The following is a 27,539-nucleotide window of genomic DNA, read 5'->3' on the forward strand; positions in this document are numbered from 1 at the left end:
ATGTGTTATCTTAAATTCATGCAGAGTCATGCACCTGCTAATCCAACATACTTGTCTCCTTCAATATAATACTCAGAACATTCGTCATCTGTCCACTGGTTTGCTTAAAGGTGATCATTTTGTTCGAGATGATAGACTGGCAAGATAATGATGCTTAGGTGGGAAGATGGGGTTATTGCAAGGTATGGAATTCTTGTACGGAAATGGAAATTCTCAGTCTCAAGAAGGAACTTGGGGGCCACAACGGGAGCAAAATGTCAAATATGGGTGAATGAGAATTCCCGAAACGGTCGATACGAAAGCGTTGATAGGAAGAAAAAGAATTTGGTAGAAAGAATACGGCCCAGTAGGCAAAACTAGGAATGGTTAGGCCACAAAGGCCATTGATTACACGGTGATGTCTGTTTTCCTATCTGCTTAGATGTGCATCTAGTTCAAAAGTCTGAACTGCGTAGAGAACTTCTCTATATTAAATCAAGGCTGCAAAATGAACTGCAAGAAGGTATTCAAAGAAGAACCCGCAGCAACCTCAGGTCTCTTACTTCTTCTCTTCTCAAAATGCTCGAATGAGCCGATCTCTTTTCTCAAATATCTTCAAAACGACACTCATACTGGAAAGGAAACCTTCACTCAGCCCCAAAGGCCTTTTGGAGAGCATCACACATTAAAGTGATGCACCTCTTACCCTCAGACAACGCGCCATCCATAGCTAAGAACGGATGCGGCATGCCCTTCATAACCTGCAAATCAACAGCCACGCCAGCCTTCTGCAACTTCTCCGCATATTGTTCGCCCTCCGTGCGTAGCACATCCAACTCGCCAACCATAATCAGTGCAGGCGGCAATTGCGAGTAATCCCCCTTCCAAAATAGTGGGCTTGACTCTGGGCTGGTGCGATCCACGTCGTTGGGGATGTAGTGGTCGCGGTACCAGCACATCTTAAGTGCAGGGAGCGCGGGGGTCCGTTCGTACCGACGATATGACTCGTTGTTCTCTACTGTGGCAGTGTTATCCGTCACGGGGACAGAGAGAAGCTGGGCTCGGAAATGAACAGGCGGTGACAGTGTCAGCGCCTTGTGCGTCATGATCGCGGCAAGGTTCCCGCCGGCGGAGGAGCCACCGGTTGCGACTTTGGTAGCATCCACTGAGAGTACGGCGGGGCCGTCGGCAATTAGCCAGAGGAGAACTTCCCAGCAGTCGTGAACTGCTGCTGGCCAGCGGTTTTCGGGTGCAAGGCTAAGAAATTGTAGGAAATCAGGATCAACTTTCTCAAAATTAAGTATGCATGGTGGGATTAGGTAGCAGATTTGACTTACCGGTAGTCAACTGTGATCACCACACAGTTACCTCGCACACAAAGATTTGAGCATACCACGTTCTCTGTGTCAATGTTACCCAGCACCCAGCCACCACCGTGGAAATACAGCATCACTGGCCATCCACTAGCAGGCGCCTGGCCCTTCGGAGTAAAGCAGCGGATGGGCACTGCCGGGCCCTCGGTAGCTCGCCGCTGAACAGTAATATCTTGAGTCTTGCCCACCTCCAGCATAGGACCTGCGCCAGGAATCAAGACACCACTTGTCCGTGATGCTTCCACGGGCTGAAGGTGCACCTGTTGGCTGTTGATGACATGCTCGTTGTAGAAGGCAACATACTCCGGGTCCAAAAGGTCTCTTACAGACTCATGGAGCGGATACGGTGGTTGAGTAATTCCGGCAGTCATCTTCAGATTAGGAAATGAAAAAAAAAGAAAGATTTTACGCTTTTCGGGTGTTCAGGGTCAAATAAATGTCCACCCCCAGAGAGGGACCAACCTTGGATGCTATGCGGGGAGCGCCGCTGATAAGATGATCACCTTGGAAGCCCACTCTTTGCCGCTTTAGGTATTGATCGAACTGTCGCAGTGGCCCACCTCCCGTTCTCCATAATTGACTCCTATCCATTGTGATTTTCACAACCCCCCATGAGCCACTTCATGTCTTTTAGCTCTGTATCATCATCCACGAGGGAGCCATTTGTTACTTTTCAACATCGGCCAACGTCGGTTAACTGTTGCTCCGGGTGCTGTCTTCCGATTGATAATGAGCCCCTTCCTTGTGCAAGGGGTCATTTTATTACTTGAGTTGATCACTTAATCTCAATTGACTCATCCCTAGCTCCTCTATCCACATCTTACAAACTCTCACAGTATCCTCCAAGACCGCCAAGCCCTCCCCGGGATCTACCTCTAGGCCATCGTTGCTAATGGCGTCGTCTACTGTCTCGGTTCTGTCGCCCTAGACGTCGCTACTAGCAGGTTGATTGATGGCAATACCAAGGGGCACACCGCCAGAGACCTGTAAACGCCGATTGACCTAATTCAATCTTCTGACACCTTCACCCTCCATAAGCACAACTGCATCAAGAATCCAACCATACATCCTCGAGGAAGCTGGCATGTAGTACTAGGGTGTTTTGAAGCCCTGCTGGACGTTAGTTCTTACCCCACTCTTCAACTTAATCTCATAGGGGTCACATGGAGTTATTTCCCTTCATTTCCTTGCAATACGCAGCATGATGCGTGCGCTTTCTCGGGCATCTGTATAGCTTTGCATCTGTTGTCTCATTCGTTGGTAACTTATATACCCTGCAGGTGTGTTGTGGTCAAGACGCTCTATCTCAAAACTGATGCAAATATTGAGTGTATTACTGTGCGATGAATTTCCTCTCAACTTCCATCAAATCCATGGAGCATTTTCAATACTGATGATATGACTCCCGCTTGGAAAAATGCCCAATTAAGAGGGATGGAGGTCCTTTGTATTGTACCATTTCCACTATATAGCGATGTTTCTTCTACCAAGCAAGGATTGATCATACATACATAGGTAGTTCGCTATCTGAAAGACCAGCAATTTCAGAAGACTGGAAAGATATCAAAGCTCTTCATTGCGATCGGAGCCAAGCCGGCATGACCACAACAGATCTAGAAAGACACCGGGTTCGCCGAATACATTAATCAAAGCAAAATGAAGTCGGTAACAACTTTCCTTTCTTCCGCCTACAAATTGTAACACTTTGAATCATAAATCACTATCATGATAAGAAGCAGTAACGCCAAAATAGCTTTAGTCATCCGAAGGCCAATTTGAATCATCGCGAGGCCTCAACCACCCATGGCGGCACTCTGTATTTTGGCAAACAGGGCGCCTTTGGGCACATTTCCATACACGGATTGAATATATGATGCCCAAGCTCCTTTAATAACGTCAGTTAAGTCTTTGAAAAGCACAGGATCAACACCAACCAGCTATTGGGCCTATAATTCCAAATCCGAGTTGAGTCAGTATCAAACCCAGCCATAATTCAGAAGCGGGAATGTCAATAATGAGAAGGGTGAGAAGACCCATCATTTCCGGGGCATAAGAGCAAAAATCATCCCAGAAGGATGTGCTAGACATTCCTGGGTGCCATGAGCTCTGCGGCTTGTGTATTAGAGCAGAGGTCATCGATGGTTTTGTAGTCCAAGGGCATGTTGGGTAAGGCGTAGCCATTTTCAGCCGTAGAAGAGAAAACGTAGCCCCAGACTCAGACAATTTTGAAGAACAGGAAACTATATAAACATCGCTGGGGTGAATGTCTTGAAACTTCTATGACCAAAACCTTTGTAACCGCCCCCAAAGGGCTTAGCACTTTCAGTTTTTTGATTCATACAGGACAGTTGCTTTGGTTATTGCTTTGTTTCGCCCAAGAGAAAAGGTAGGAATAAGAAAGTAAATTTGATAGCTCAGCTGCTAGAGCGAGTATTAGATATTTTCTCCCGATTTCCCGATCCGAATTTCCCCCCCCCTTTTTTTTACACCAGTGACAGTGAAGCCTTGATTGTAGACGGTGCAATTCCTGTAGGTTCTGCAGTGCTCATGACTTTTGCATCGCATCTAACAGCTGTCTGCATTTACGACATATTCATCCTGAACCCAGCAACCATGTACCTGCGTCTTTGTTGCGTAATCTTGACATAATAAAGGTCATTTTTCCAATCTAGCCATCGCAAAAATCGTTTTATTCGAAATAGATCCACTTTATGGGCAGCTTGAAGAACAAATTCCATTGAACAAACGATTCTTCAACAGACTCGTCTCTAGAGCGTCAACATTTCGTCATCATGGAGAGGGGCTTTGAGTTCATTAGAGGATATTCCTCCTATATGATCTATCTTAAAATTAGTCTCATCCATCAGTCGGAAAACATCCCGGAGGGGTATTGGAACCACAAGACAAAGTGCTTCTGAGGTCCAAGCAGGTGTTACGTTCACTGGGAATTAAATTAATCCCGTTAGTCGTAGGAGCGAGAGATAAAAAAGTTGAAAGAAACCATCAAGGCAGAAATAGCCAAGTAGAAAATGGAGAGTGCGGTCAAGATGTAGGAGAGTAAGTCGGATTTGGAAAAGCAAGTAAGAATGGGTAATCAGGATGAACTAGCGCTCGAGAAGTCGATACAAGATTCACATAGGGACAAAGAAAGAGGTAAGGAAAAAAAAGACTCAAGCCTTTTGAACTGAGACTTCTCAAGGAGCTACTAGCGAAGGAGCAAGAACTTTGTGACGTGGAGGAGTCACTTCTAGAAATCCACTGGGGCAGGGCTCGACATGCCAAAGATTCAGCACTCGAATTAAAAAGATACGAGCAAGAGATGAATGACACTAGAGAAGAGGTTAGCGAGGTCCGCAATGCACATCAAATGTAGAGTGTGCAAAGGAGATACTTGCTCCACGGTGCGGCCAGTGGGATTGCTCAGGTCTGGCAGCTGGGATCATATCTGGAGGTACGAAACCCGACCATCCTGATATCTTGTTATAATGAAGTCCCTTGGCTCTTTCCGGTGAAATCTTCCGCGCAGTCATACAGCAGTGCATTTGCCATAATACGAAACACCGTGCGACTACTTGACCTCCATCCAGATTGTCTAGGTAGAACGTCTAATGCTGTGTCAGCTCATCGGATATTTCTTTAACAGACACCCATTGAAAATATCTGAACATGCAAGATTCTAAATTTTGAAACAAAAGGGGGATAGAAGTGTTCAAGGAAGCGAGTGAAAGGGTAAAAAAACGTTCGACCTTGGAAGGGAGGGTGCTGATTACTCACCCCCTGCAGGTGGGAATTCACCCGACTCTCTACATCCCAGGTTATCTACATAGATATGCACTCTTTTAGTGTATCATTCAAAGTATCAGAATTGAATAGAGATAGAGAGGATAGACTTACAGAGTGAAAAAAAAGGTTGAAACAGTACACAATTCGCATCCATAGCAGGAGAAATAGCCTAGTCGAGGGGTAAATTCGTGAAAGACATAAATCTCGTACCTCAATACTTGACCTCTATATATATAGATCTATGTTAGAGCAATTGGTTTGATAAAGGTTCGCAAGTATGATGATAACCTCCATTCTGCTTTCCAAGGTTTCCAAAGTTATGGTTCACGGTGTTCTTATCGGACGACAAAACTCATCCTACATCACCATGGTATCTTCAAAGATATGATCTAGACAATCTAAACCAAACTCGTCGGAGATCGGCTAGATGCTCATGACCTAAACGGACTGGCTTTCCAACCTGTGACGGTATGCCATACATATATGGCCCTAGTAGTTGTTTGATACTGGTAGACCTAACTGTTTTATACAACGCCAATTTGACCTACTTCTAAAAGCACGAACCACTTCACCCGAGCTGCCGATAACAACACGGTCTATGCTAGGACTGAATCTTGCGGATTCAGCTCCTTTAGGCTACCTTATCTTGGTGTACGGAAAAAAACCTCGCGCCTCGGGGTTACAGGAAATAAACTATTCACAGTCAGACCAGAAGCGCATTCCACAACATGAAACCACCAGAAACACTTCATTCAGGTGCCTGTCAAATGCGTCACAATGTATGCCAATCTAGGTTCATGGTTATGTTCTTGTCCTTACTGACAACCCTGGAAGGTCGACCCTTCCGATCACGTGTTGTGCACATTGGCCGGGACTACACGAACTGTTAAGCTGTTTGTACAAAAACGTGGGAAATAGAAGAAACAGAGGAAAAGAAAGAAGGAAACTAGGATCGGATAAGCCCGATTGCATTATTCGAAAGATTTGTCGCCATTGTTAATAGTCGGAGCGGTTGTTGACCACGTCATCGAGGGATCTAGGGCCCAATTGCCTCCATGCTCCTATCTTCACCTCCAAGGACAACCCTTCGATGCACGGAGAAACAACCACACTGAATTCTCAGAAGATTGCATCTGCTTCAATCCTTCCATTCTCAGGGACTGAAACGAACTGACGTCTATAGAAACAAATCCACAGGGATAAGGCTAACCACAGCCAAACCCGACACATCCCTGGCACTAGGGCCCTGACACTAGCAAGTCCTCAGCATTCCAATTTATCAAGCTAAGATGGACTACTCTCTACAAAGAGGGCCATCCCCGAGGCCTTGGATTCTTTCGACGCACGCCCCTCGGCTGTTACATTCCACCCCTCCACGCTATACTCGCGTCGACGCGCTTCAGGGCCAAGAACCCTTCATTTAATTCCTCTTTAGTCCTTTAACACTCCTCTTGGTACCAGCCTTGTGTGTGCTATTCTTTGCGCCAATTGATGAATTTTCAGTGTGACTACAACTGGGTTCGATTTGGAACCGGCGCTCTCAGTACGCCTGCCCTTTACCTACAGCACACTCGCATTCTTCCCAACTCGGCTTCCGAGCCCCGGGCAGCTCAAAAAGGGCCATTAAAGGGTTGTTGGCCTCTTTTTCCTCGAAAAATTGCAACCATGGCTTCTGGATTTTCAGCTATTCCACGAAAGGAGGGTACATGGACGAAGCTTGTGATATTTGTTGCGCTATACTTGCTACTCCTCGAGTCTATCTTGGAATGTGTGATCGTGTTCTACCTTTACGGCAATAGCCAGGTTGATTCAAAGATGACTCCAAGTGTTGTACTTGCACTTGTTGCAGTATGTCTGACTTGTACATTTTGTTAGACTGTATCGCTGACTCTTATTCAGTCTTTCCTCTCGCTGCCACTTGTCGGCCTCCAAAGCCTGGTCGCTTGGCAGTACAACAATATCGGTGGATTTGGAACCCAGAAAACCATTCTGCATAACATCTGCACGTATGTCCTGCGCTTGGATCTCATGCTTTGGCTAGCTACAAGTGTAGCCGGTCTAGTGGTTGCTGCACAGCAGGTTTATTGTCTCCCAGAAGGGACAGATGCAGATATCTGGAGAGTTGGTACAAGCTGTGCCTTCCACCGAGCGTCTGTGATCGTGGCAGTTATCTCAATGTATGCTGGATTCCTTTTCGGCTTCTTCTTTACTTCCACTGACAATCATTCCACAGGGTTACCGTGTGCTCTATGTACTGTGCAAGGGAGCTTTGCGATAGACCATATGATGTATCCCTTCTCGGTATCTACAGGCGCCAAACAGTCCTCAAAAATGGCAGCATCGTTTCAGGTAATAGCTGGGATAGCGAGGAAACACTTAAGAACGAGATTCTCTATCTTTGCCGCCAACACGATGGAAATGGAGCCGGCGAGTTCTGGTCTGTGGACCCAATTGCCAACAAAGTCAACTGTCATCCCAGCATCCGCCATCCTGCCCCTGTCCGTCTACGACCTCAACTCCGAGTTAACACTGATCCTGGTTCGACTTACGGAGAGATTATGTCTGGAACGACGATTTCGCCAGATACTGCACATCGTATCTCACCTGGATCACAAAGCCTGGCTAGCGAATTCTATCCTCTCTCGAGCACATCTACTGTCATGAGTCCACAAACAGCCAACGAGTTACGTGCTCTTCTCTCTAATGCGCCTGCTCCAAAAGTCCCGGCCATCCCTCAGGAGTCCACCAGCCACAAGAGAGCAAAGTCATCACTCTCTTCTCTTAGACGACTTCTTCCAAAGTCTTTTCCATTGTCACTTCCACTGTCATCGGATCCTCAAATTCAGGCCCTCGCGGACTCCAACACCGCATCTGATGTCGAAAAGCAGATCGTGACACCAAACAGCATGTCCACGGGAATCTCGCAATCCACAACTTTCCAACTCATCGCAAACGGCAACACCCCAAACGCCTCTTCAGCATCTCTCCCCCAAAGCCCTGTCAACACCGAACCCAAACCCAAACCAGCACACCCCGAAGGTCACACCCGAACAATGACTATGAACTCCGCCGACGCGCCAGAAGTAGTCCCGACAGCTCCAACCTCCCCACCAAAAGTGTGCCGCTCCCAAACCACCTACACCATGCCTGCAGAACGCTCAATCCACCACCCACACCATCCAAACTTTGTTCCACGCCCTCCCCCGCCACCACAACCACGAGCATACTCCCAGTCCCACCGCCAAACATCCCGTCCAAGAATGCACCAGAACCCAATGCGAAAGAACACGGAACCCAGACAGAACGTCATCCACCACCCAGTCCGCAGCTCCTCCTATCACTTTGATTCAAATCACGTCCCGCGTCACTCGCACAGCCAGTACAGCCTACACTCAAACGCCCACCGTAGGAACAGCCAGTATGGACACCGATCATCCCGCTGGGCAAATCAGCGCCGTTACAGCTCAGTACGATCCATGCCAGCGCCGATTCCCCGTCGCAACGATGTCGAAGTAATCTACCCTAGCACGCGTCGTCCACGCAGCGGCACTCCTGCCAGCGCGAGTGGTCCGCTTAGCTGCATCTTGGAGGCGAGTGACCTGTATACGGTGGATGATTTCAGGCCCATCTCGGCTGCTTACTCGGAGTTGCCATCGAATTCTATTGATCAAACAAAATATCGTGGTGTGAATCGGACGAGTTTGAGCATTCATTGAGAGGGTGTTTTGTTGGACAGAAGTTTGGAAATGGTATTAATAGCTGTTTGTCTGCCGGCCGGACATTCTCTTGATTCTTTTTGGTTTATTTATTAGCATTATATGGCTTGTATCAGTGGATAGTGTGCCCAGGTGTACCAGGGTAGTTTGGTTACTTTTTAACAGTCGCAGTGTTTTTTGAGGTGATTTTTTTGAGAACAAGTTGATTTTGTTTCTAGAACAGAAGGACAAGTAGTTAATAAACATTAATCAGGAAAGGTAAAAAGACCAGCACCAAAAAAAAAGCCGGTTCGTAGTGCTGAAAACAACAAGATGCAAGGTTCAACGCCTCAAGACGAGAACAGAACAGAACACGACATGCAGTTTCAGATACCGAATTCCATTCCAGGGTGGAACAACAGGTCGCTATAAGACAAATCAGAAGAAACACAGTCCAATCCACAAGCCGATGGAGTACATCAATCCCAGGAAAACATGAGATTAAACAACCTCATCTAAGCCCTAGCTTCCATGCTCTTGGACTTCTGCTTCTGAGCGTACTTGTAGCGATAAGCCTGCCCACTCTTAGCATCTGAATCACGGGCTCGATCACGACGGCGGCTCTCTTTGCCATTACCCTCGGCCAAAGACCCCGGCCCACGACCAAGCTCCATCTCCCCCCAGCTCATCATCAAAGCCTTGGCCATACGATCACGCTCTTTGAGGAGCAGGTCGATGCGCCGCTCCCATTCGCGCTCGCGCTTGTCCACCGACAAAGCGATGCGTTGGTCGACCTCGGCCGCAATTTCATCCTTTGCAGCGATGACGTCTTCCAGGCGTCTAAGTTCGATTTTGAAACTCTTGCGTAGGTGGTCTTCAGAGGTCGCTGATGAGGTGCGGAGAGTTGCAAGCTCCGAACGCAGATCTGTTTCGCGTTGCTCGGCGGCTGTGAGGAGGTGGCGGATTTTACGCATTGACTCGGCGTGCGAGGCGCGCAGCGTTGAGACTGCCGTCGAGTGTGCGGTTTGCAGGCTGCGGAGTTGGCTTTGGTGGTTCACTTCCAGGGCTGCTGTGTCCGGTCCTCTTGGCTCTGGGTTGAGAGCTCCGCGCGCTGTGGGGGGTGAGGGGGGTGGGCTGGGAGGTTCGGCGATCTTTTCTTCTTGCAAGCGGGCAATGGTCTCGAGGGACTCGGCATACCCTTCTTGCGATTGTATTAGGTCATGTTGGGACTTGTTTAGGGCTGCCGTGAGCTCATCCACCCGGCTGGAAAGTTGCGCTTTCTCTGTTTCGATGGTTTTGATAAGGGTCTGGGCTTCGGTATCTGCGGCTTTATGTGCGGCAGATAGTTCCTGGAGTTCTTGCCGAAGGCTTGCAATGGTTGGCACGCCTGGTTGTTGCGATTGTTGCGGTTGCTGCGGTTGCTGCACACCTTGGCTATCCACGAACTTGTCCTTCAATGGCGAGTGGAGTGGGGATGCGGGATCCCCTGGGCCCAGATCTTTGATCAAATCGAGAATCTCGCTGTAGGTGCTATGGCCGCTGATAGGCAGATCTGCAGCAGCAGCTTTGAGAGCACTCTCCTGGGCTTCCATGTGGGATTGAACACGACTAAGATTTGCTTCCAGTGTGATGTTCTTCTCCTCCAGAGGGCGATTTCTAATTTCCAAGTCCATGAAGCGTTCCTCAAGGACCTGATGATCATTTTGCGCACGCTCTAATTCCGACTCAAGCTTCTCATTCTCCAGCCCGTAGTCGTCGATCTGTGCCTGGAGTTGATCAATTTCCGAGTTTTTCTCCTGTATTAATGCATCCTTGACCCGTATGACTTCCTTATGCTTGGTGATTGTCTCATCTAGAGTTTCATCGCGCTTTCGCACCTGCTCCTGGGAAAGATTGAGCTGCTGGCGCAGGTGAGCGATTGTCTCCAACCTCTCTTTGTCCATCGGAGTCTGCACATCTCTACCTTGGAGCTGCTGTTGCATCTCACTGATCTGGTTCAAAAGAGGACTGAGATCAGCTGTGTTTATGCTTGAATGGCGCAATAGCTTTTCCTGCTCTTCGATTTTCTTTTTCAGTGACTGAACTTGCTCACGCAGCAGTGCCTCGTCGCTAACTTTGGCATTCGCCTCATCTAGGAGAGCATTTTTCCGCTGCAATTCTGTCTGGAGATGACGGATATGCTCACTAGCAGAAACAGCTTCGAGCATATGGTTGCGGTTCTTCTGCAATTGGTCATCGCGTTCCTTCAAAGCTTGCTGCAGTTGTGCTATCAGCTGGTAAAGATTCTCATTCTGCACCTCTGGTGCACGACTGGAGGCGTCCGACAACTTTCGGATGGAAGGGGATGCGGAATTTTGGGCCTCATTGTCATCGGGGTATTCTTCAATACCTTCTAGATGAGTCGAATCTTTAGGGAAAGCGCTAGTCCGGTGCAACAGGCGTGAAGGGGTCGACATATCTACTGGCGGTCCGAATTCACTATATTCACCAGAGTCGGTTTCTTCTTCGATCACGGTTTGCCTCGACTTCTGGGAAGATCGTCGTACTGATCCGTAGTCTTCTTCAGCTTCATCCACATGGTTCGCTCCATCTTCCAGATCGCCCATCAGGTATTTCTCCATGTTCGCTGTGAAATCTTCCGGGCCTCCAACGTCGGATAGTTTATCTACATCTTGATTGAAAGGAGGAAGAGTTTGCTCCTGCTCATCCAAAGCGAAATGGCCGCTCGGGAAGTTGCTGAAATCCAAGGTGTAATCGACAAGTCGCGCATCGAGATCTGAGCCTGTTGGACTCCCAGGAGAAGGTGGTCGAGTGACATGTTGCATTCCATTATCCGAATGGCATTCATCGTCAATAGTGTGGCTATGACCTTGTTTGCTAGATTGCGCTGTGACGCGCTCGGTTGCGGGAGTCTGGTCAGTTGCAGGAGTTTGGGCGGTTGTCGGAGATCCCAATGGGCTGGAAGGTTGTTGCGGAGGAGAGGATGGCATGAAGAGAGGCGTCACTAGTGTTGACTGCCCAATAGTATCATGTGAGGTTGGAAATGGAGAGCTATAGCCTGCATCGGCCATGGTTGCGCACGCGTGCGGATGCGCAAAGAGGAGTGCTAAATCAGCCAAAGCAGAGATCAAATACAATCCCTGGGGCTGCACTTGAGAACTACCGAATGAAAAAAAATTAACCGAGTAAATAGAGAAATAACAATAGCCAAATTGCGGGGGAGAAAAGACAGATTGAAGAATCTCGCGACGGGGTTGTATTTGAGCGCCTGAGGCGTCAATGGTTATTCACTGCCTATTTAGGTCTAGCGGACATTTGTGTCTGATAGATGCTTCTTCCTTCTCTCTTGTCTTTTCGTCTCACAATTCTTATTTGCTATTTGCATGGAATTGATTCTACAACCCAACATCTGATCGATTTAAGCCATCGTCTTCCACTCTTCAAATCCTGGTGGAACCACCGAAGGCTCATGCGATCGGCCGCGCCGTTCGGCTTCTAACTCGGTTTCCCCGTTGCCTGGTGGTTTTTTCCGACCACGAGCTCGACCGCCTTTTGCAGCGATAGCATGCTATCAATTCACGTTCATACCATCAATATGGCCTCTTTACAAGCTGGTGCTGTAAGGTCACCTACCTGTTTCTCTGGATCCATATTATGGAATCCACCCACGCCGGTGGCTTTCCCCCCCTTTTTTCCACCCTTGTGACCTATTTCTGAAAGCTCTTCGCGTGAACGATTTGCAAAATTCCCAGGGTTGGGGTGGCGTGGACGATTGGACGGTGGTACTGTGGCGACACTACAGCGATGCCACAATCCAACACTCACAGACTGTGCGGATGGAAGTAGTCTAAAAAGCGGACGTGACATGATTCGAGTTCCGCTGATCAAAGTCATGGCGCTCTTAATTGGGGAAAATTGATGCCAGAAGTATACGCTGCTCCGCAAATCAGATGTTGCTTTGCCACAAGGCTGGTTTGATGGGCAAGGCCTGCAACTTATGTAGTCCCCAGAAACAGCTATTTTGCCTTCATCAGCTCATCGGAGGCGGTGGCTTCTCTCTGTAGGCCTTTTTCCTTTCGAGGTCCACTGGTCGGCTTCCTTTGTTCTTATGGGATAGATCTGTCATTCGTGTGTGCCTGGATGAAGTCCACAACAACATGCATTTATTTCCCGAGTTACTCATTTCAATTTGCCGGAGCACCAATCCGACATATGAACTTGATGTCATCCTTTAGGTCCTCCCCAACGAGCCGAGTTCAACGCCATGGATATAGGGGCCAATGTCCGTGGTTCTAGCATTGAGGCGGTGATCCAGACTCGTGTGGGATGAGGACGAGAAGAAGCTGCCCTACAACACCCTATCCAATTCAACCCACATTTTGACATAGTCCTATCTCAAAACAACAACTACAGCTCCTTGTAAAGAACCGGTAGCCTTGCCCAAAGATGGAGCTACAATCTAGCTTAGTCAGTGTGGATTTGGGTTTCTCGTGCGCAGGTGTTCAGTCCGATCTACTACATTGTGTTGCAGCTATATTCCCCGGGTGATTCCTTTTTTTTTTGGATATTCGTCATTGCATAACTCTGGAGTTTCAATTTTATTCTTCGTGGTCATTTCTTAGGGACGCTAGGAACTTGAAGGATCCCGAAACCCCACAGCCTACCGCCAAAGCTCAAGCGTGTCATCCAGCTTTCACCAAGCGAAGCGCATGGAATAATCTTGAACTACTCTGTACGATTATCTGGGTTATCAAATTCATACGCTTATCAAAATGCCACCTATCCAAGGTGGAGTCGGTGAACGCCCGCGGGTGATCTTGTACCACCAAACGCTCATCCCAGGCGGGGGCCAGTATGTCTCCATGCTCCCGCTCCTCGAAAACAACACCGGGATCACACATGTTATTCTTGCGGCTTTTCACCTGAATGATGCACCGGGAGATATCACTCTCAACGATGACCCACCAGACAACGCCAAATTCGACCCCCTATGGGCCGAAGTGCCGGTCGTGCAGCGGCAAGGCGTGAAAGTCATGGGTTTGCTAGGCGGGGCCGCCCCAGGTTCCTTCACACGGCTTGACGGGAGCCGGGTGGACTTCGAACAGTTTTATAATCCTTTCCTGACTATCATCCGCCGCCATGGCCTTGATGGAATCGATCTCGATGTAGAAGAGACCATGTCTTTGCAAGGCATCATCCGACTCATCGACCGACTCAAGGCTGACCTGGGCGACGCGTTTATCATTACCCTAGCTCCTGTGGCAGCTGCACTACTTGGGATTGGGAACCTATCAGGCTTTGACTACCGTGAACTCGAGCAGGCTCGTGCTTCTAAGATCAGCTGGTACAATGCCCAGTTCTACAATGGATGGGGTCCTGCCGAGGATCCACGGATGTATGCTGCTATGGTCTCCCAGGGGTGGTCTCCACGACGAATTGTGTATGGCCTGTTGACAAACCCGGGTAATGGATCACAGGGTTATGTGTCCCAGGAGAAGATTGGTCCTGTTTTGGCAATGTTGATCGAGCAGTTTCCCAACTTTGGTGGCGTTATGGGTTGGGAGTATTACAATGCTCTACCTGGGGGCACGGCGAAACCGTGGCAGTGGGCTGCTCAGATGACTTTGAGCATGGGAATGAAAGATGTTGTCGTGGCAGCTCGCCAGTTCATGTCGGCAGGGTCGATGGCGAGCAGTCTCAATAATTTGTTCCAAGATATGCTGAATCAGGGACGCCGATGAAGCGAAATGAAGATCTGGCATTTCGGACAAACCGTGACTATATCCTTGAACTCCAACTGTTTTCAAGATCAGGTGTAGTGAATGGCTTTGTCAATGTGCGTTGGCCTGTATTCCAAGGCACGTGAGAGGTTTGCTGGAGCGTTGAGATTCTGTAAGGATCGCATGGTTTCTATTGGATAGTGCTAAACACTAGTTAACGTATTTCACTACCAAGCTGGCCACCCCAACCAAAACGCGTCCATGAATTGGATCTTATTTAGTTCAACTACCCACCTTGCCACCAATTCGTACTCAATCCTCTCGAAATCAATAGAGTAGGAGGGTAGATCTCACTAGCTATCTAGGATTTTAAGAATCAAGAAATCTCTTTAATTCGTGAAGTGGCGCGCTGTTATAACGTCCCAAGATCCACCCTTTCCGCCCGCCTGAATGTTATGTAACACCGCGCGATTTCTCGCGCTAACTCTCATAAATTGACCGATACTAAAGAGGATCTCTTCAAAAATAGATCCTCTCTATAGATCTACGTGGAGTAGCCCCCGGCCCTTTATAGTACGAGAAATAGTAGATCTTCTTCTTTAAAAGCGTAGAACTACACTAGTCCTTTCGGTCGGTTAAAACTAGGTTACGAAATTCGTTAAACGACGTCCTCTCCTCTCCTCCCGATTCTCGAAACGGTATGTGTCAGGGTGCGGGCTGGCAGGACGGTATGATAGGAGATGACTGGTAGGTGTCACGGTGCGAACCGTGATGCTTAGTTAGAGAAAGATCACGGCACGTGATCTCCGACCTGTTTATCTGAACTTCAGTTCTAGATCCTGTTGTAGCTCTTCGAGCTACGTCTTGTATAATAGCCTGCCCCTGCCTGTACCTGTCAATGGGAATCTGATCTGTTATGACCTGTTCCTACCAGTCATCTCCTATCATTCCGTCCTGCCAGCCCGCACCCTGACATAACCCTTATAGCGAACAAGTTTTAGGCTGTGAGGGATGGATGATGACATACGTATTATTAAGCAGCGTACTTATTATACGCAACAACTCTATAGTAATAAGATCATCTTTACCACAACCAGCTTAATTCCATAACACATTGGTAGCATGTCCTGATTAAGCCAGAGGTCCTCTGGTTAGGCATACCATACGGTTACCGAATTTTCCGGTCGCTAAGCCCCTGGGTTACCAGCGGTAGAAGGGTTCAGATCACCTACAAGATCACCTACGCTTCGCATACAACTTACGCCTCCCTCAGCTCACTACCCCACTAGCCCCAATGCAGGGCACACAGCAGGACGTCCCGCAGGGACCTTCGTCCAATATCACCCTGTCGAGGGCTGAACTGCATGAAATCCTTGATGACGCGCTTACTCGAGCTCGTACACGCGAGGTCGACAACGTTCGAGCAATAGTTGACGAAGTCATCACGGCGCGTCGTGACGATATCCGCGGGCCACCGGGTCGAGACGGACAGGATGCACCACATAGCACCGCGCACTGGAAGACGGACGACGTAGGTTACTTCACACCTGACCCTACGTCAGACGTACATGTACGCACTCTTCGGGGAACCATGTGCTACACGAATGTTTATGCCTTCATCAACCTGCTAAAGGCATTGATCCCGTTGAAATCTGAGGAAGTGGTCCGAGCGAACCTACCATCGTGCCTGCGGGAGGCAGCAGCTCGATGGTACAGCGCGGAGCTGTCAGACGAAGAGAGGCAGGATTTAAGTGTCCGCTCTCTGGAGTTGGGCTGGTTCGCCACCCTTGAAAGACGGTTCAAGCCGCGCGCCACAGAGGCGATCGTCAAAGTGATGGCACCGTCATCAGTCTACTCCTGGCGGGACGTACGCGCAGGGCGCAGTGTTACAGAATGGGCCCAAAACATGTTACGAGACGCCCAAGCAGCCGAGATAACAGGTACTACAACAGTGCTCCGCCTAGTGTGGACACGTCTTGAACCAGCACTTCAGCGTGACATACGGGAACCAAGCCCAGCTACCACGATCTCGCAGTTCATGGCAGACTTAGATTTGCGTTATGGACAGTGGTATGAGATGTCGCAACGCGCTGGACCGATGCAGCGTCAGACGCAGCCCCAATCAGTTCGTTATCAAGGTCAGCAACACCAGCCCCAGTATAATCCTCGAAATGCAGGTTACGCCTACGGTCGTGGACAACAAGCAAACCAGCTACCCTTCCGTCCACGGGACACACAAACTGACAATCGCCAGCTTATGTGGAATTCGATTCCTAACGTACAACGTCAATCACAGCAGCAGTTCCCTAGGAATGCTTACCAGCCACCGTCAAATGTTCCTCAAATCCAGGCTCAGCGTACGTCTTACGTACCGCCTCAGCAACAACAACCACAAGGAGCCTACCAGCCGCGTCAGCAGCAGCCGCAGGGCCAGACCAACCAAGCCGGCCAGCTCTTGCTCTCTGACAAGCCGTGGAATCAAGCCGGTTACTCCAACACAGGCTACGTAGCGCGGCAGCCACGCGCTCGGCCAGCTGCAGCATACCAAGCGGAGCCACAGGAAGTTGCTCCTCCCGACGAGAGCTTGCCAGCGTTTTACGACGGCCAGCACTTCTATGACCCCCACAATGACGCGTATTATGTAGATGAGGAATACAACAGCCATGCGGAGTACCCTGAGGAGGATCCTCAAGCGTACTGGCAGGCCCCTCCTTTTCAGGACAACGAGGACGACCATGACCAACCATGTTACTCCGTGACAGAGGATCTCACACCTACCGCCACCTGCCTACACTGCTCTGCCGCCTTTTTATCCAATAACAAACTCCACGCGCACCTAAAGGACTGCGCTTCGAGACACACAGCAGCCGCAGTCGATGACACCACCGTTGCGTACTACATATCCCAGCAGGAGGGTACTGAGACGGATGCCCTACCCCCGGACTTGCCAATAATCAGATCAGACCGGGCACGAGCTACTCAGCCGGGTAAGGCTTACAAGTCCTGGCGATATGCGTCGACCGTCGTCGGATTGATAGACCAACACAAGCTGCTTGTCGCATGCCTCGATACCGGATGCGTCATGACCATTATTGACGCAGACCTTGCAAAGTCCCTAGGAATCCCGTTGCAGAAGTGTATACCAGTGCCCGTCGCCGGGATCGGATCCCGCCATTTATCGTCCGCATTTGTCTCGTTCGATGCTTTCTTCCGCGGCGCGGATAACGCAGCTTGTATCCGCATCGAGGCTCATTTGGTCGAAAACCTAAAAGCGAAGCTCTTGATCGGGATGGACGTCATAGGTCATGAAGGCTTCCGGTTGGACTTTGACGCGAAGACAGTCAAGATCCCGTCATGTATGGGTCTGGAGATTCCGATTTCCACACACGCTAAGCCCCACCACGCGGCCCAGCGGGCAGTCTACGCAGCTGAACACGTCCTCATTCCCCCGCGCTCTATTGTGCGTGTGCCAGCGCGTGTGCAGGCAACGCTGCCTGATGATCGGGATTACGTATTTGAAGGTCGTCATCGCCAAGCTGCATTTTACTCATTTGGTCGAGGCAAACTTTGCCTGGGTCCAAGCTGTCAACGATACTCCCGACCCGATCTCCCTTCGCCGGCGGGATCGCATTGGCACCCTATATGAGGCAGATATGCCTATGGCTTGCGCAGTGGAACCAATAGTTGCGGAGCTCGGCCGTTCTACCACCGAAACGGATTTCGATACTAACGCTAACCCGCCTAATGAAGGCCTACGTCATGCGCAAGACGACGGTATTCAGCTAAATAACGGAATCACGTTATGGGCCGGTTTTACAGCCTTCCCAAGCTCAACAACTGACGGAACTTTTGATGTCATACGATGTCTGGGGCAATCGGCCTACTGTGGTTGACGTTCCCGAGGATCGATGGATGACCATCCCGCTGGTCCCAGGCTGGGAATCTAAACTCCCAAAATCCAAAATCTACCCTGTCGGCCCGAGGGACCGTGCCGTGATCGATGAGACTTTCCAGCCTCTACACGACCAAGGAAAGATGAGCTATACGACTGAGCACACGGCTACAGGTTTCCCAGTCTTTGTCGTCTGGCGCGTGGTCCAGCACCCAGGGCGTGAGCCCGAACGAAAAGGTCGCGCCGTCGTCGACCTCCTTCCGTTAAACAAGGTCGTCCAGCGAGACATTTATCCTATCCCTACAATAGACGACATCGTCCTCCTAACTCAGCGTAAGCAATATATCTCTGTGTTAGACGCAGCGAAATTCTTTTACCAGTGGCGTGTCCGACGTGACCACCGCGATCGTATATGTGTCGTCTCACATAGGGGCCAGGAGATGTTCCATGTGGCCGTTATGGGTTTTTGCAATAGCGTGCCATATGTCCAACGTCAGATGGACTTGCTCCTGAAGGAGTTTGCAGACTTCTGTAGGGCATACCTTGATGACATCGTTGTGGCGTCGGACGCCTTCCACCTCCACATCGAGCACTTGTCTTTGGTCCTGGGTGTTCTCGAGAAGCACTCAGTATCCCTGGAGCCTAAGAAGGCGTATATCGCCTTTCCCGAGGTCTCGTTGCTAGGCCAGCGGGTAGACGCATTGGGCATGACCACACCCGAAGACAAGATTAAGGCAATCGCCGGCCTGGAGTTTCCACGTACGTTGCGTCAGCTGGAAACGTACCTCGGTATGACTGGCGCATTACGCCAGTACGTCCCGTTCTATGCAAAGAAATCCGAGCCACTACAGATCCGAAAGACCGAGCTCCTACGTGGAAGCCCAGTCAAAGGACGTCCACGTCGAGAGTGGTCTACCCGCACACGGTACGCGCATCCGACGGAGCGTGAGCTTGCCTCCTTCGATGCCATCCAAGCGGTCTTCCAGGATCCCCGATGGCTAGCGCATTGGGACCGGACACGGCGATTGTATTTCGACATCGACGCATCCCAGGAAGGCGGTCATGGAGCTATGGTATTCCATGTGAAGCGTGACTACACACACACAAACCTGAAGATGACCCCACCGTCGACCGCGGTAGAACCAATCATGTTCCTGAGTCGACTGCTGACCCCAGCCGAGAAACAGTACTGGGCAACGGAATTAGAGGTCTCTTGCATTGTCTGGGTCGTACGCAAAATCCGACACATGATCGAAGCAGCTCCGGAAGACTTGACACCAGTAGCCTACACTGATCACATAGCGACGATTAATCTCACTACCTCTTTGGTATCCGCGTCACCAGATCGACTAAACCTGCGTCTGGTGCGAGCGTCTCAGTATCTCCAGCAGTTTCGTCTGCAAGTCCATCACAAGGCGGGAAAATTAAACTACGTCGCAGACGCTCTTTCCCGTCTATCAGCAGTGGACAAAGCCCAGCCCCGTGAAGACGATGACCTGGAAGCCCTGTACGCCGACCCCGCGTCTGACGTAGTTAGGCCTGTCAGCTTGATGTCTGACCTGGCGTTGCCTGGCGCGGCATCCACATGGGACGTTCCTGATGAGGCCTACGCCTTCCTCACGTCCTACGTACAGCTCTCCGATGATTTCAAGCAACGTGTGCGAACAGCTTACAAGGAAGACCCTAAATGGAGCCTTGTCCTCAACGAGCTCCAAAGGGTGACACAGGACCCCGACCCTATCAAGCCACGTCTACCCTACGAAACCGACGACGGCTTGCTGTATTCAACGCAGGCCGACGGCGACCGGTGGCTGTGTATTCCTGAGGCGATCAAAGATGATATCTTCGAAATGGCACACGGTGACGGACACCTCGGTTTCCATCGCGCCTGGCAGAAGATGCGAGGCTTTGTCATACACAAGGGAGCAAAAAAGCTCCGGGTGTATATCGACCAGTGTGACGAGTGCAAAAAAAACGCAGTACATCGTCACAAACCATACGGATCACTTCAGCCGATTCTCGCGCCACCGATCCCGTTTCATACGCTGACAATTGACTTTGTTACTGGCCTGCCACGCACGAAGAAGGGTTTCGATGCGGTGGCAATCTACACATGTAAATCCACAAAGCGTATCGCTCGACGCCCGGAAAGAAGACCTGGAGCGGTGAAGAATGGGCTATCGCGGTCCTCCGTGACCTCCAGAAGGGCGACTGGGGGATCCCCGTGGTGTGGATCTCCGACCGGGACAAGCGCTTTGTTCAAGGCTTCTGGAAGGGTATATTTACTGCCCTACGCACTAAGCTCCTATATACGGCGGCGTATAACCCACAGGCGGACGGCCAATCGGAACGTTCGAACCAAACAGGCGAAATCTGGCTACGCCACTGGCAGAATATCCACCAAGAAGCGGATTGGGACGAAGGTCTCGCGCCAATGCAAGCCTCACTGAATGCCTCAGTCAATGTATCCACTGGCGACTCACCACATAAACTTATGTTCGGTGTCGATCTACGTATGCCATGGAATCTCCTCCGTCAGGCTTTCGTCGGATCTCCCCAAGCGAGCCGACAGGACGCTGACGAATGTGCCAAGTACGCGGCTATGGTGATGAAGAAGCAATACGATAGCCGTCACAAGCCTATCTTTTTCCAGAAGAATGACTTCGTATACTTACGTCTTGCGCAAGGGACTGAGCCAGGTTATGTATGGCCATCGCGCAACATCACAAGGAAACTTACCCAGCGACATATCAAGTGCCGTGTCATTGAACGCGTCGGACGCCTGGCATATCGCTTGCAGATGCCGCCAGAGCTTGCTGGAGCTCACCCAGTGGTATCATTACAACACCTAGAACGTGCCCCTCAAGAAGGCGATCTCTCTTCAGCTGAACCTCCCTCCACGTTCGACCCACGCTTTCCAGAAGACACAGATCGTGCAGACGTAGACGCGGTCCTGGATATGCGACACAGAGGCCGCGGACGGGGTCGACGAAAGCAGTACCTAGTCCGGTGGTCCGGAGTGGGGAATGAACACCTGGAGTGGCTGGATGAGGATAACCTGGTGGGAGCAGAAGAAAAGGTCCTAGAATACCTCCAAGACGTCCTGCGTCATACGCAGGAGTCCACAGATTAATCATACATCTGAAGCGGGCTTGTTTATATTAGCGTTCATATTTGATATACCCTTTGCTGATGCCCGCTCCTTGTTTGTTTGTTTTATTACTCTCATGTGTTTCTCTTGCTACTTCTTCTTCCATTCACATCTCTCAGTTCTTCATCGGAACTATCACTGTTTCATCAATTTTTTTTATCCAGAGCTACCCTCAACAAGACCAACCCATTAACCAGCCAATGCCTCCCCAAACACCTCGGAAGCCAACCCTGGCTCAAACCCCCCCAAGCTCGGCAAGGGGATCTCATCGAGGTCGCCCACGTCAGACACGAGGACGTGGACGCGCCCGCAGTCTCGCTACCACGGACTCTGACGGGGACGCGACAACTGATGCTGGTGATGAATCCAGGCTAGTTGAGGATCACAGCGGTTCGCTTACAGATGATGTGGCTGATGACAATGACCTGGGCCTACTTGCTGCGGTACTTAGCCCACCGGATGGTGGTTGAACCACAGACGCCCCTTTCCCCGCACGACCAGCTTGCAATGGACTTTTAGACACACATCCGATGCTACCGAGGGCGGCAGCACGCTTTCAACGGGGGCAGTTGTGAGGGATGGATGATGACATACGTATTATTAAGCAGCGTACTTATCCTACGCAACAACTCTATAGTAATAAGATCATCTTTACCACAACCAGCTTAATTCCATAACACAGGCTAGGTATAGGTCTTTCACCCGAGTAGGTTTCCCTATATTGTACTTAGTGAGTATCCGTCCTAGTAGACCGTTGAAGTTCTCTACCTTGCCGTTCGTCCGCGGGCAGTACGGCGTCGTTGTCCTATACTTAGCGTTGATTAGCTTAATGAAGTATGTATTGCACTGAGGTGGTAAGTAGGTTGGCGCTATTGTCGGTTAGAAATTCCGCTAGCGCTCCGTATACCGTGAAGATATCTTCGTGGAGGAATTCGGCGATGGCTTCCTCTGTGGCATCTGGCAAGGCCTTTGCGAGTGGCCAGCCTGTGGCGTAGTCTAGGCTAGTGGGGAGGGATGTGGTCCCTAATGGATATTAGGGCCTGATATATATGCCGCTGCAATGACAAACAGATGTTCTGTTTGTCCTTATGATCTTTTGGCCTAGCGGTTAAATGGTCTTATGTAGCCCATCAGGAGTAGCGGCCTCATTTGTCTTCGGGATTACAGCGTCAGCTTTCAGCAGGTCCCTAAATTGTAGGTACTACCATTGTGGTTAAAATAGATAAATCTGCTCTATCGTCCTGCTCTATCGTCATTGAACAGACATCAGTTTATACAATCTTCGTGCACTTTGCAGCAAATTGATTTCAACGAAGGCCATTGTCGATCTTTCCCTAGATAGATACGTCATCGCATCAATTACCAACTCTTGGAAAGACCATCTTCCGTTCTTCACCATCTCCTCATTGTTTCAAGGTAGCATGCAGTGATTTTTTATTCTTTGCACTTGGTCATATTGATTTGCATAATGGCCTCCCTACTGCGCATTGCGATAGCCACGAGCTCGGCGATCATCCGACTGACGACCTTCACGTTTCTGCGATGGGTATGACCCCCCCCCCCCCCCCCCATAGACGGTCAATCTCGCGTTTCAGAAAACTGACGTATCTCCAGATTCCTGGCCATCACTTTGTGCCTCTGGTGGTTACCTCCCTAGTGGTGTATTTGTCGTCAATATTATCCTTGCTCAAGAACACCCATCCTCAAAGCCAGACGCCTAAAGCCCGTGGTTCGAACAGTCAGGCTCCAATTCTAAACATTCACAACATAGATTCTAACCATATGGTTTACAGAGAATAATTCAGTATCTCGCCGTGCAAAAACCGGCGACTCCGTGCTTAACACACTGTTGACAGGGCTGCCCTCGGCAAAGTGGCCCCTGTGGACCGGGATCACAATGTTAATCAATGTGGTCCTGGCAGTGCTATCACTTGACTTCTTGACCCGTGGTATTCTACTTTATCCTACCACAGATGTTGCATTCTCGCGCATTGGATATGTCTCCCCGACCACTGCCAACTTGCTCTTTCGCGAGCCAGACTCAGCTCGCCTACCGGTGACGGTCATGTTCCAGGAGATTACTGAAACGAGCCAGGATTGGTACGAAGAGGGCATTGTTTACAAGCTGGATAACTCCACCGACTTTACTACGACTGTAACCATTACCGATCTAAAGCCGGCGACACGATATCGCTACTCGCTGTCTAACAACAAGTCTGGCACATTTATCACAGCGCCTGAGCATGAAACCCCTGAAGCAAGCCGACTATCATTTGTAACATCAAGTTGCCTGAAGCCAAATTTCCCTTACAGCCTACTATCACATCCACTGCGGATCCCAGGCCTCGAGCAAATGACCGATGCCCTCGCCAAACTGCCCTCGCTACTCCGCCCAGCATTCATGCTCTTCCTAGGCGACTTTATCTACATAGATGTCCCCTGGCGCTTCGGCTCAGCAATGTCCCACTACCGCAGCGAGTACAGACGCATCTACTCATCCCCCTCCTGGGCCCACGGACCAGAAAACAACCGCGCCATCGACCTCCCCTGGCTACACACCCTCGACGACCATGAGATTGAAAACGACTGGTCGCAGGGCAACAAAACTGCGCCTTATCCCGCAGCAGCAGATCCCTTCATCCACTACCACGTGCGAGCAAACCCACCCATCCCCGCAGCACCCTTCGCCCACCCAGACAACGTAACTTATTTTGCCTTCGCGCACGGCCCAGCCTCATTCTTCATGCTAGACACGCGCACCTACCGCACCGAGCCCTCGCACAAGAACTCAACTATCCTCGGCGGCCACCAGCTCCAATCTCTCCTTGCGTACATCTCAACCCCAGAGCCGGAAGGCACATACTGGAAAATCATCTCCTCCAGTGTTCCGTTCACTAAGAACTGGCATGTCGGAACCACTGATACCTGGGGCGGATTCCTGGACGAGCGTCGCACCGTCTTCGAAGCCATGTGGCGCGCGGAGCGGGATCTAGGCATCCGCATCGTCATGCTTAGCGGTGACAGACACGAATTCGGTGCTACCAGGTTCCCGGACCCAGAACTTAACCTCGGTCCTGATCAGCTTTTGCCTAATACGGCTGGAGTGGGACTGCATGAGTTCAGCGTTGGTCCGTTGAGCATGTTTTACCTCCCTATCCGTACATACTACCAGACAGACACCGAGGATGTTCTGGTGAAGTATGCGCCGAATGGAAACAGCAAGTTTGGGCTTATTGATATTGTGGAGGTGGTTGAGGATGTTGGTTCAAGTGCTGATGCGCCTGTCCGGGCTCGCAGCTCGGTTCTTACGTACTCGTTGTATGTGGATGGGGAGGCTGTTTGGAAGTATCGTCTCAGTGTGCCGTTGGACCACGGTGTGGGTGTGCATGGCCCGTCTCTGCCGCCGGGCCGTGTGATTGAGGATGAGGTTTTGGATCTTAGTTGGGGTGTGGTGCTTGGAACTGCTGTGGGACGGTTGCCAGAGTTGGCAACATGGACTGTTGAAACGGTTGATAGGCTCTACTTTCAACTTGCGGATCGACTGCGAAAGATTGAGAGACTCGATTAGTTGATTTGATCGTTTCTTAAATGGATCGCCTCGCTTGTTCATTTGAATCTGTTGAAGGCAGGTTGGATGATCATACAATTAAATATTTCCAAGCAGGTGGCGTGAGATTAACACGGCCTTGAATTGCCAAATGTCAAGAATTTCAGTTTCCATAATCAAGCTTCAAATAGATTAGATACCAAACAAGCACGGAGCGAGATCGGGCTGTGATTTGTACCTCGTTACATAGCTATGTAGTGGGGTAGGGAGGATTTATACAGGGTTTGTGCTGCAGGGATTGGTAAACCAAAAAAATGACGCCGATCGCCGTTGCCCCTGGATCCATTCACTGGGGTATAAGATGTAGACAGAAGGGGAGGAGAGGAGAGTGAATACCGGAAATCAATGCCGCACGCGATAGGAGAGATGCTTCCGACGTTGCCGATTTGGAAGATTCAGGATATCGAGCTTTTACGACCAGAATAGCAAGAGGAGTGGGATGACAATTGAATGAGACTCGCAGAAGAGACTTGATTTGAGGCATGTCTTTTCACGAATAACTGGTTGGATCAGTTGAGTGGCGACTTGGTGACCTTTCAAAAAAAAAAGAACGAAGACGATTGTCTCCATGCTCGATAGCGTCTATTAGAAACGTCCGCCGCTAGAACGGCCATGGCCACCTCTTGTTGTCACCTCGTCTTCGCTACCACCAGCAACACCGCCCAACAGACTGGCTCCCCAGATGCCGGCGATACCCCACATGCCAATGCGCCAGCCGCGGTACAGGCCCTGAATACCCTGGCCTTGCTGTCGCTTTTTCTGTGAGGCACGTTGGCCGAGAAGCTGCTTGGCACGCTCTGTGTCTGACGGAGTCGAGCTGACACCCTCCTCATAAACGACATGCCACATTGTGCCAATAATACCGCGGTATGTGCGAGGAGTAGGGACGATGGTTTCCACATCGGACGCATCAATAGATGCCGCACTGATGCTACCGCCTGAGGACTTTTGACGCAGACTCAAGGATGTGTATGTAGCGATCTGGGCGCGGCGGAGCACGGTCTCGAGTGGGAATCGCACGGCGAGTTCAAGTCCTGAGCCAAGAAACGCACAGAGGTTCCATGCGTTTGGGTTTAGAATGGGATCGATGGACAGATAGGATTTGAGAAAAAGTGGTGTAGAGGTCATGATGAGGTTGGGGAGACTTGAGTGAAGCACGGTGATTGGGACGAGATGCGAGGGGATCGTGCAGTTGGGTGTGGGGAGCTGGCGGATAGCTCGGACGAGGGACCCCGGTCCATGGATTGCAGGCGTAAGCATCAGGAATGTACGAGCAGTGTCGATAGGAGCTAGGATCAGGGCGGATATCGAGGAGGAAACGAACGACAGGACCAACGTTGCCAGAGGGGATGATGCCGTCAGAATGTCTGCAGTCATCGACGTGGAAATGTCTTCTTCTGGCAAACCGACGATTGCCGTCAGAAGACTGCGGATGAAAGTGTTCAAAGTCGGCAGGAGAAGTGAGTAAATGAATGTAGTGTTAGAAGACTTCCAGAGGGAGGTTGGGCCGCTGGAGGACCATAGCTGGGATAAAACTTCGGTCAGAGAGTTGGAGTTCTTGAGAGTCAAGGCATATTTGGGCTGTGCGGCAGACTCTGGTCGAATATAGCCACTGCGGTCGGTGATGCGGTGGCGTGATTTGCGAGATCGAGGTGTACTCGGCGTCGCGGTCGGAGGGGCCGCTGAGGTGAAGTAACTGGTTTCATCATCGGATGATTCCGAGTCCTATACGCAAGCAAGTCCGTCAGTCATGGTTCGTGGAATAAACACAGTCGTGTATCGGCTACAGAGAGCAGCCTTCTTACCGAATCATCATAAGAGCTTCCTTCAGCACCCGGTGTCGAGTTCCGATCACACTGCTCCTCTGTGGCGTCTGGGACGACATACACCTGCAAGATGGTTTTGGCAACGTCAAACGGCTGCGCAGTAAGAACCTTGGTGTAGCGCACAAACGCTCGGTTCAAGGCATCGCGGGCCCAGTCAGACACCGATGGCGAGGCTTCTAGATAATCGGCATAGTCCAAGTCCGGCATGAGATCACGAGCTGTGCTGCCAAACACCTGGGCTGATGATGGCGATGCCACCTCGGCAGGCGCATTTGAAGCGGGTGATAAGCCAGACGGAGGGATATAGTAAGGCCGCAAGGGATTAATCCCTTCACGAGACGCCATGATGTGATGTTGTGTCGGAGTTAAAAGGCAGTTCGGGGAAAGAAGAACGGGAGAAGTGGAATGTCCGAACGCCCAAGCTTTGTCAGTCTTTTTTTTCCTCCGCGGCCAATGGGCGATCATTGCTCACTATTCCCATCTTCCCCCGGATTCTCCTTTTCTTTTCTCTGT

General features: G+C 50.3%; 9 protein-coding genes across 9 annotated transcripts; 6 read left to right on the plus strand and 3 right to left on the minus strand.

Annotated features, from left to right (window-relative positions):
* Window positions 1–626: 626 nt before the first annotated feature.
* Pdw03_6962 (Alpha/beta hydrolase fold-3) lies at window positions 627–1,723 on the minus strand (the record flags this gene model as incomplete). The annotated part of the gene is made up of 2 exons (XM_066101507.1): window positions 627–1,236; window positions 1,317–1,723. 2 exons carry the CDS (start codon window positions 1,721–1,723, stop codon window positions 627–629), a joined length of 1,017 nt encoding a protein of 338 aa, XP_065956590.1.
* A 5,077-nt stretch (window positions 1,724–6,800) lies between these two features.
* On the plus strand, window positions 6,801–8,851 carry Pdw03_6963 (plasma membrane iron permease; the record flags this gene model as incomplete). The annotated part of the gene is made up of 3 exons (XM_014678886.1): window positions 6,801–6,983; window positions 7,035–7,312; window positions 7,369–8,851. The coding sequence occupies 3 exons, from the start codon at window positions 6,801–6,803 to the stop codon at window positions 8,849–8,851; spliced, it is 1,944 nt and encodes a 647-aa protein (XP_014534372.1).
* A 494-nt stretch (window positions 8,852–9,345) lies between these two features.
* On the minus strand, window positions 9,346–11,901 carry Pdw03_6964 (Spindle pole body associated protein SnaD, putative; the record flags this gene model as incomplete). The annotated part of the gene is made up of 1 exon (XM_014678885.1): window positions 9,346–11,901. One exon carries the CDS (start codon window positions 11,899–11,901, stop codon window positions 9,346–9,348), a length of 2,556 nt encoding a protein of 851 aa, XP_014534371.1.
* A 1,701-nt stretch (window positions 11,902–13,602) lies between these two features.
* Pdw03_6965 (Class III chitinase, putative) lies at window positions 13,603–14,571 on the plus strand (the record flags this gene model as incomplete). The annotated part of the gene is made up of 1 exon (XM_014678883.1): window positions 13,603–14,571. The coding sequence occupies one exon, from the start codon at window positions 13,603–13,605 to the stop codon at window positions 14,569–14,571; it is 969 nt and encodes a 322-aa protein (XP_014534369.1).
* A 990-nt stretch (window positions 14,572–15,561) lies between these two features.
* Window positions 15,562–18,443, plus strand: Pdw03_6966 (reverse transcriptase; the record flags this gene model as incomplete). The annotated part of the gene is made up of 4 exons (XM_066101508.1): window positions 15,562–15,619; window positions 15,691–15,767; window positions 15,824–18,010; window positions 18,072–18,443. 4 exons carry the CDS (start codon window positions 15,562–15,564, stop codon window positions 18,441–18,443), a joined length of 2,694 nt encoding a protein of 897 aa, XP_065956591.1.
* Window positions 18,444–19,992: 1,549 nt separating this feature from the next.
* Pdw03_6967 (reverse transcriptase) lies at window positions 19,993–21,575 on the plus strand (the record flags this gene model as incomplete). The annotated part of the gene is made up of 2 exons (XM_066101509.1): window positions 19,993–20,541; window positions 20,598–21,575. 2 exons carry the CDS (start codon window positions 19,993–19,995, stop codon window positions 21,573–21,575), a joined length of 1,527 nt encoding a protein of 508 aa, XP_065956592.1.
* Window positions 21,576–21,793: 218 nt separating this feature from the next.
* Pdw03_6968 (uncharacterized protein) lies at window positions 21,794–22,063 on the plus strand (the record flags this gene model as incomplete). The annotated part of the gene is made up of 1 exon (XM_066101510.1): window positions 21,794–22,063. The coding sequence occupies one exon, from the start codon at window positions 21,794–21,796 to the stop codon at window positions 22,061–22,063; it is 270 nt and encodes an 89-aa protein (XP_065956593.1).
* A 998-nt stretch (window positions 22,064–23,061) lies between these two features.
* Window positions 23,062–25,161, plus strand: Pdw03_6969 (Peptidase S26A, signal peptidase I, serine active site; the record flags this gene model as incomplete). The annotated part of the gene is made up of 3 exons (XM_014678882.2): window positions 23,062–23,139; window positions 23,208–23,331; window positions 23,387–25,161. 3 exons carry the CDS (start codon window positions 23,062–23,064, stop codon window positions 25,159–25,161), a joined length of 1,977 nt encoding a protein of 658 aa, XP_014534368.2.
* A 624-nt stretch (window positions 25,162–25,785) lies between these two features.
* On the minus strand, window positions 25,786–27,371 carry Pdw03_6970 (Mitochondrial fusion protein (Ugo1), putative; the record flags this gene model as incomplete). The annotated part of the gene is made up of 2 exons (XM_014678881.1): window positions 25,786–26,925; window positions 27,006–27,371. 2 exons carry the CDS (start codon window positions 27,369–27,371, stop codon window positions 25,786–25,788), a joined length of 1,506 nt encoding a protein of 501 aa, XP_014534367.1.
* Between the last annotated feature and the right edge of the window lie 168 nt (window positions 27,372–27,539).

Source organism: Penicillium digitatum, chromosome 2 (assembly GCF_016767815.1).
Source record: "Penicillium digitatum chromosome 2, complete sequence".
NCBI classification, from domain to species: domain Eukaryota; kingdom Fungi; phylum Ascomycota; class Eurotiomycetes; order Eurotiales; family Aspergillaceae; genus Penicillium; species Penicillium digitatum.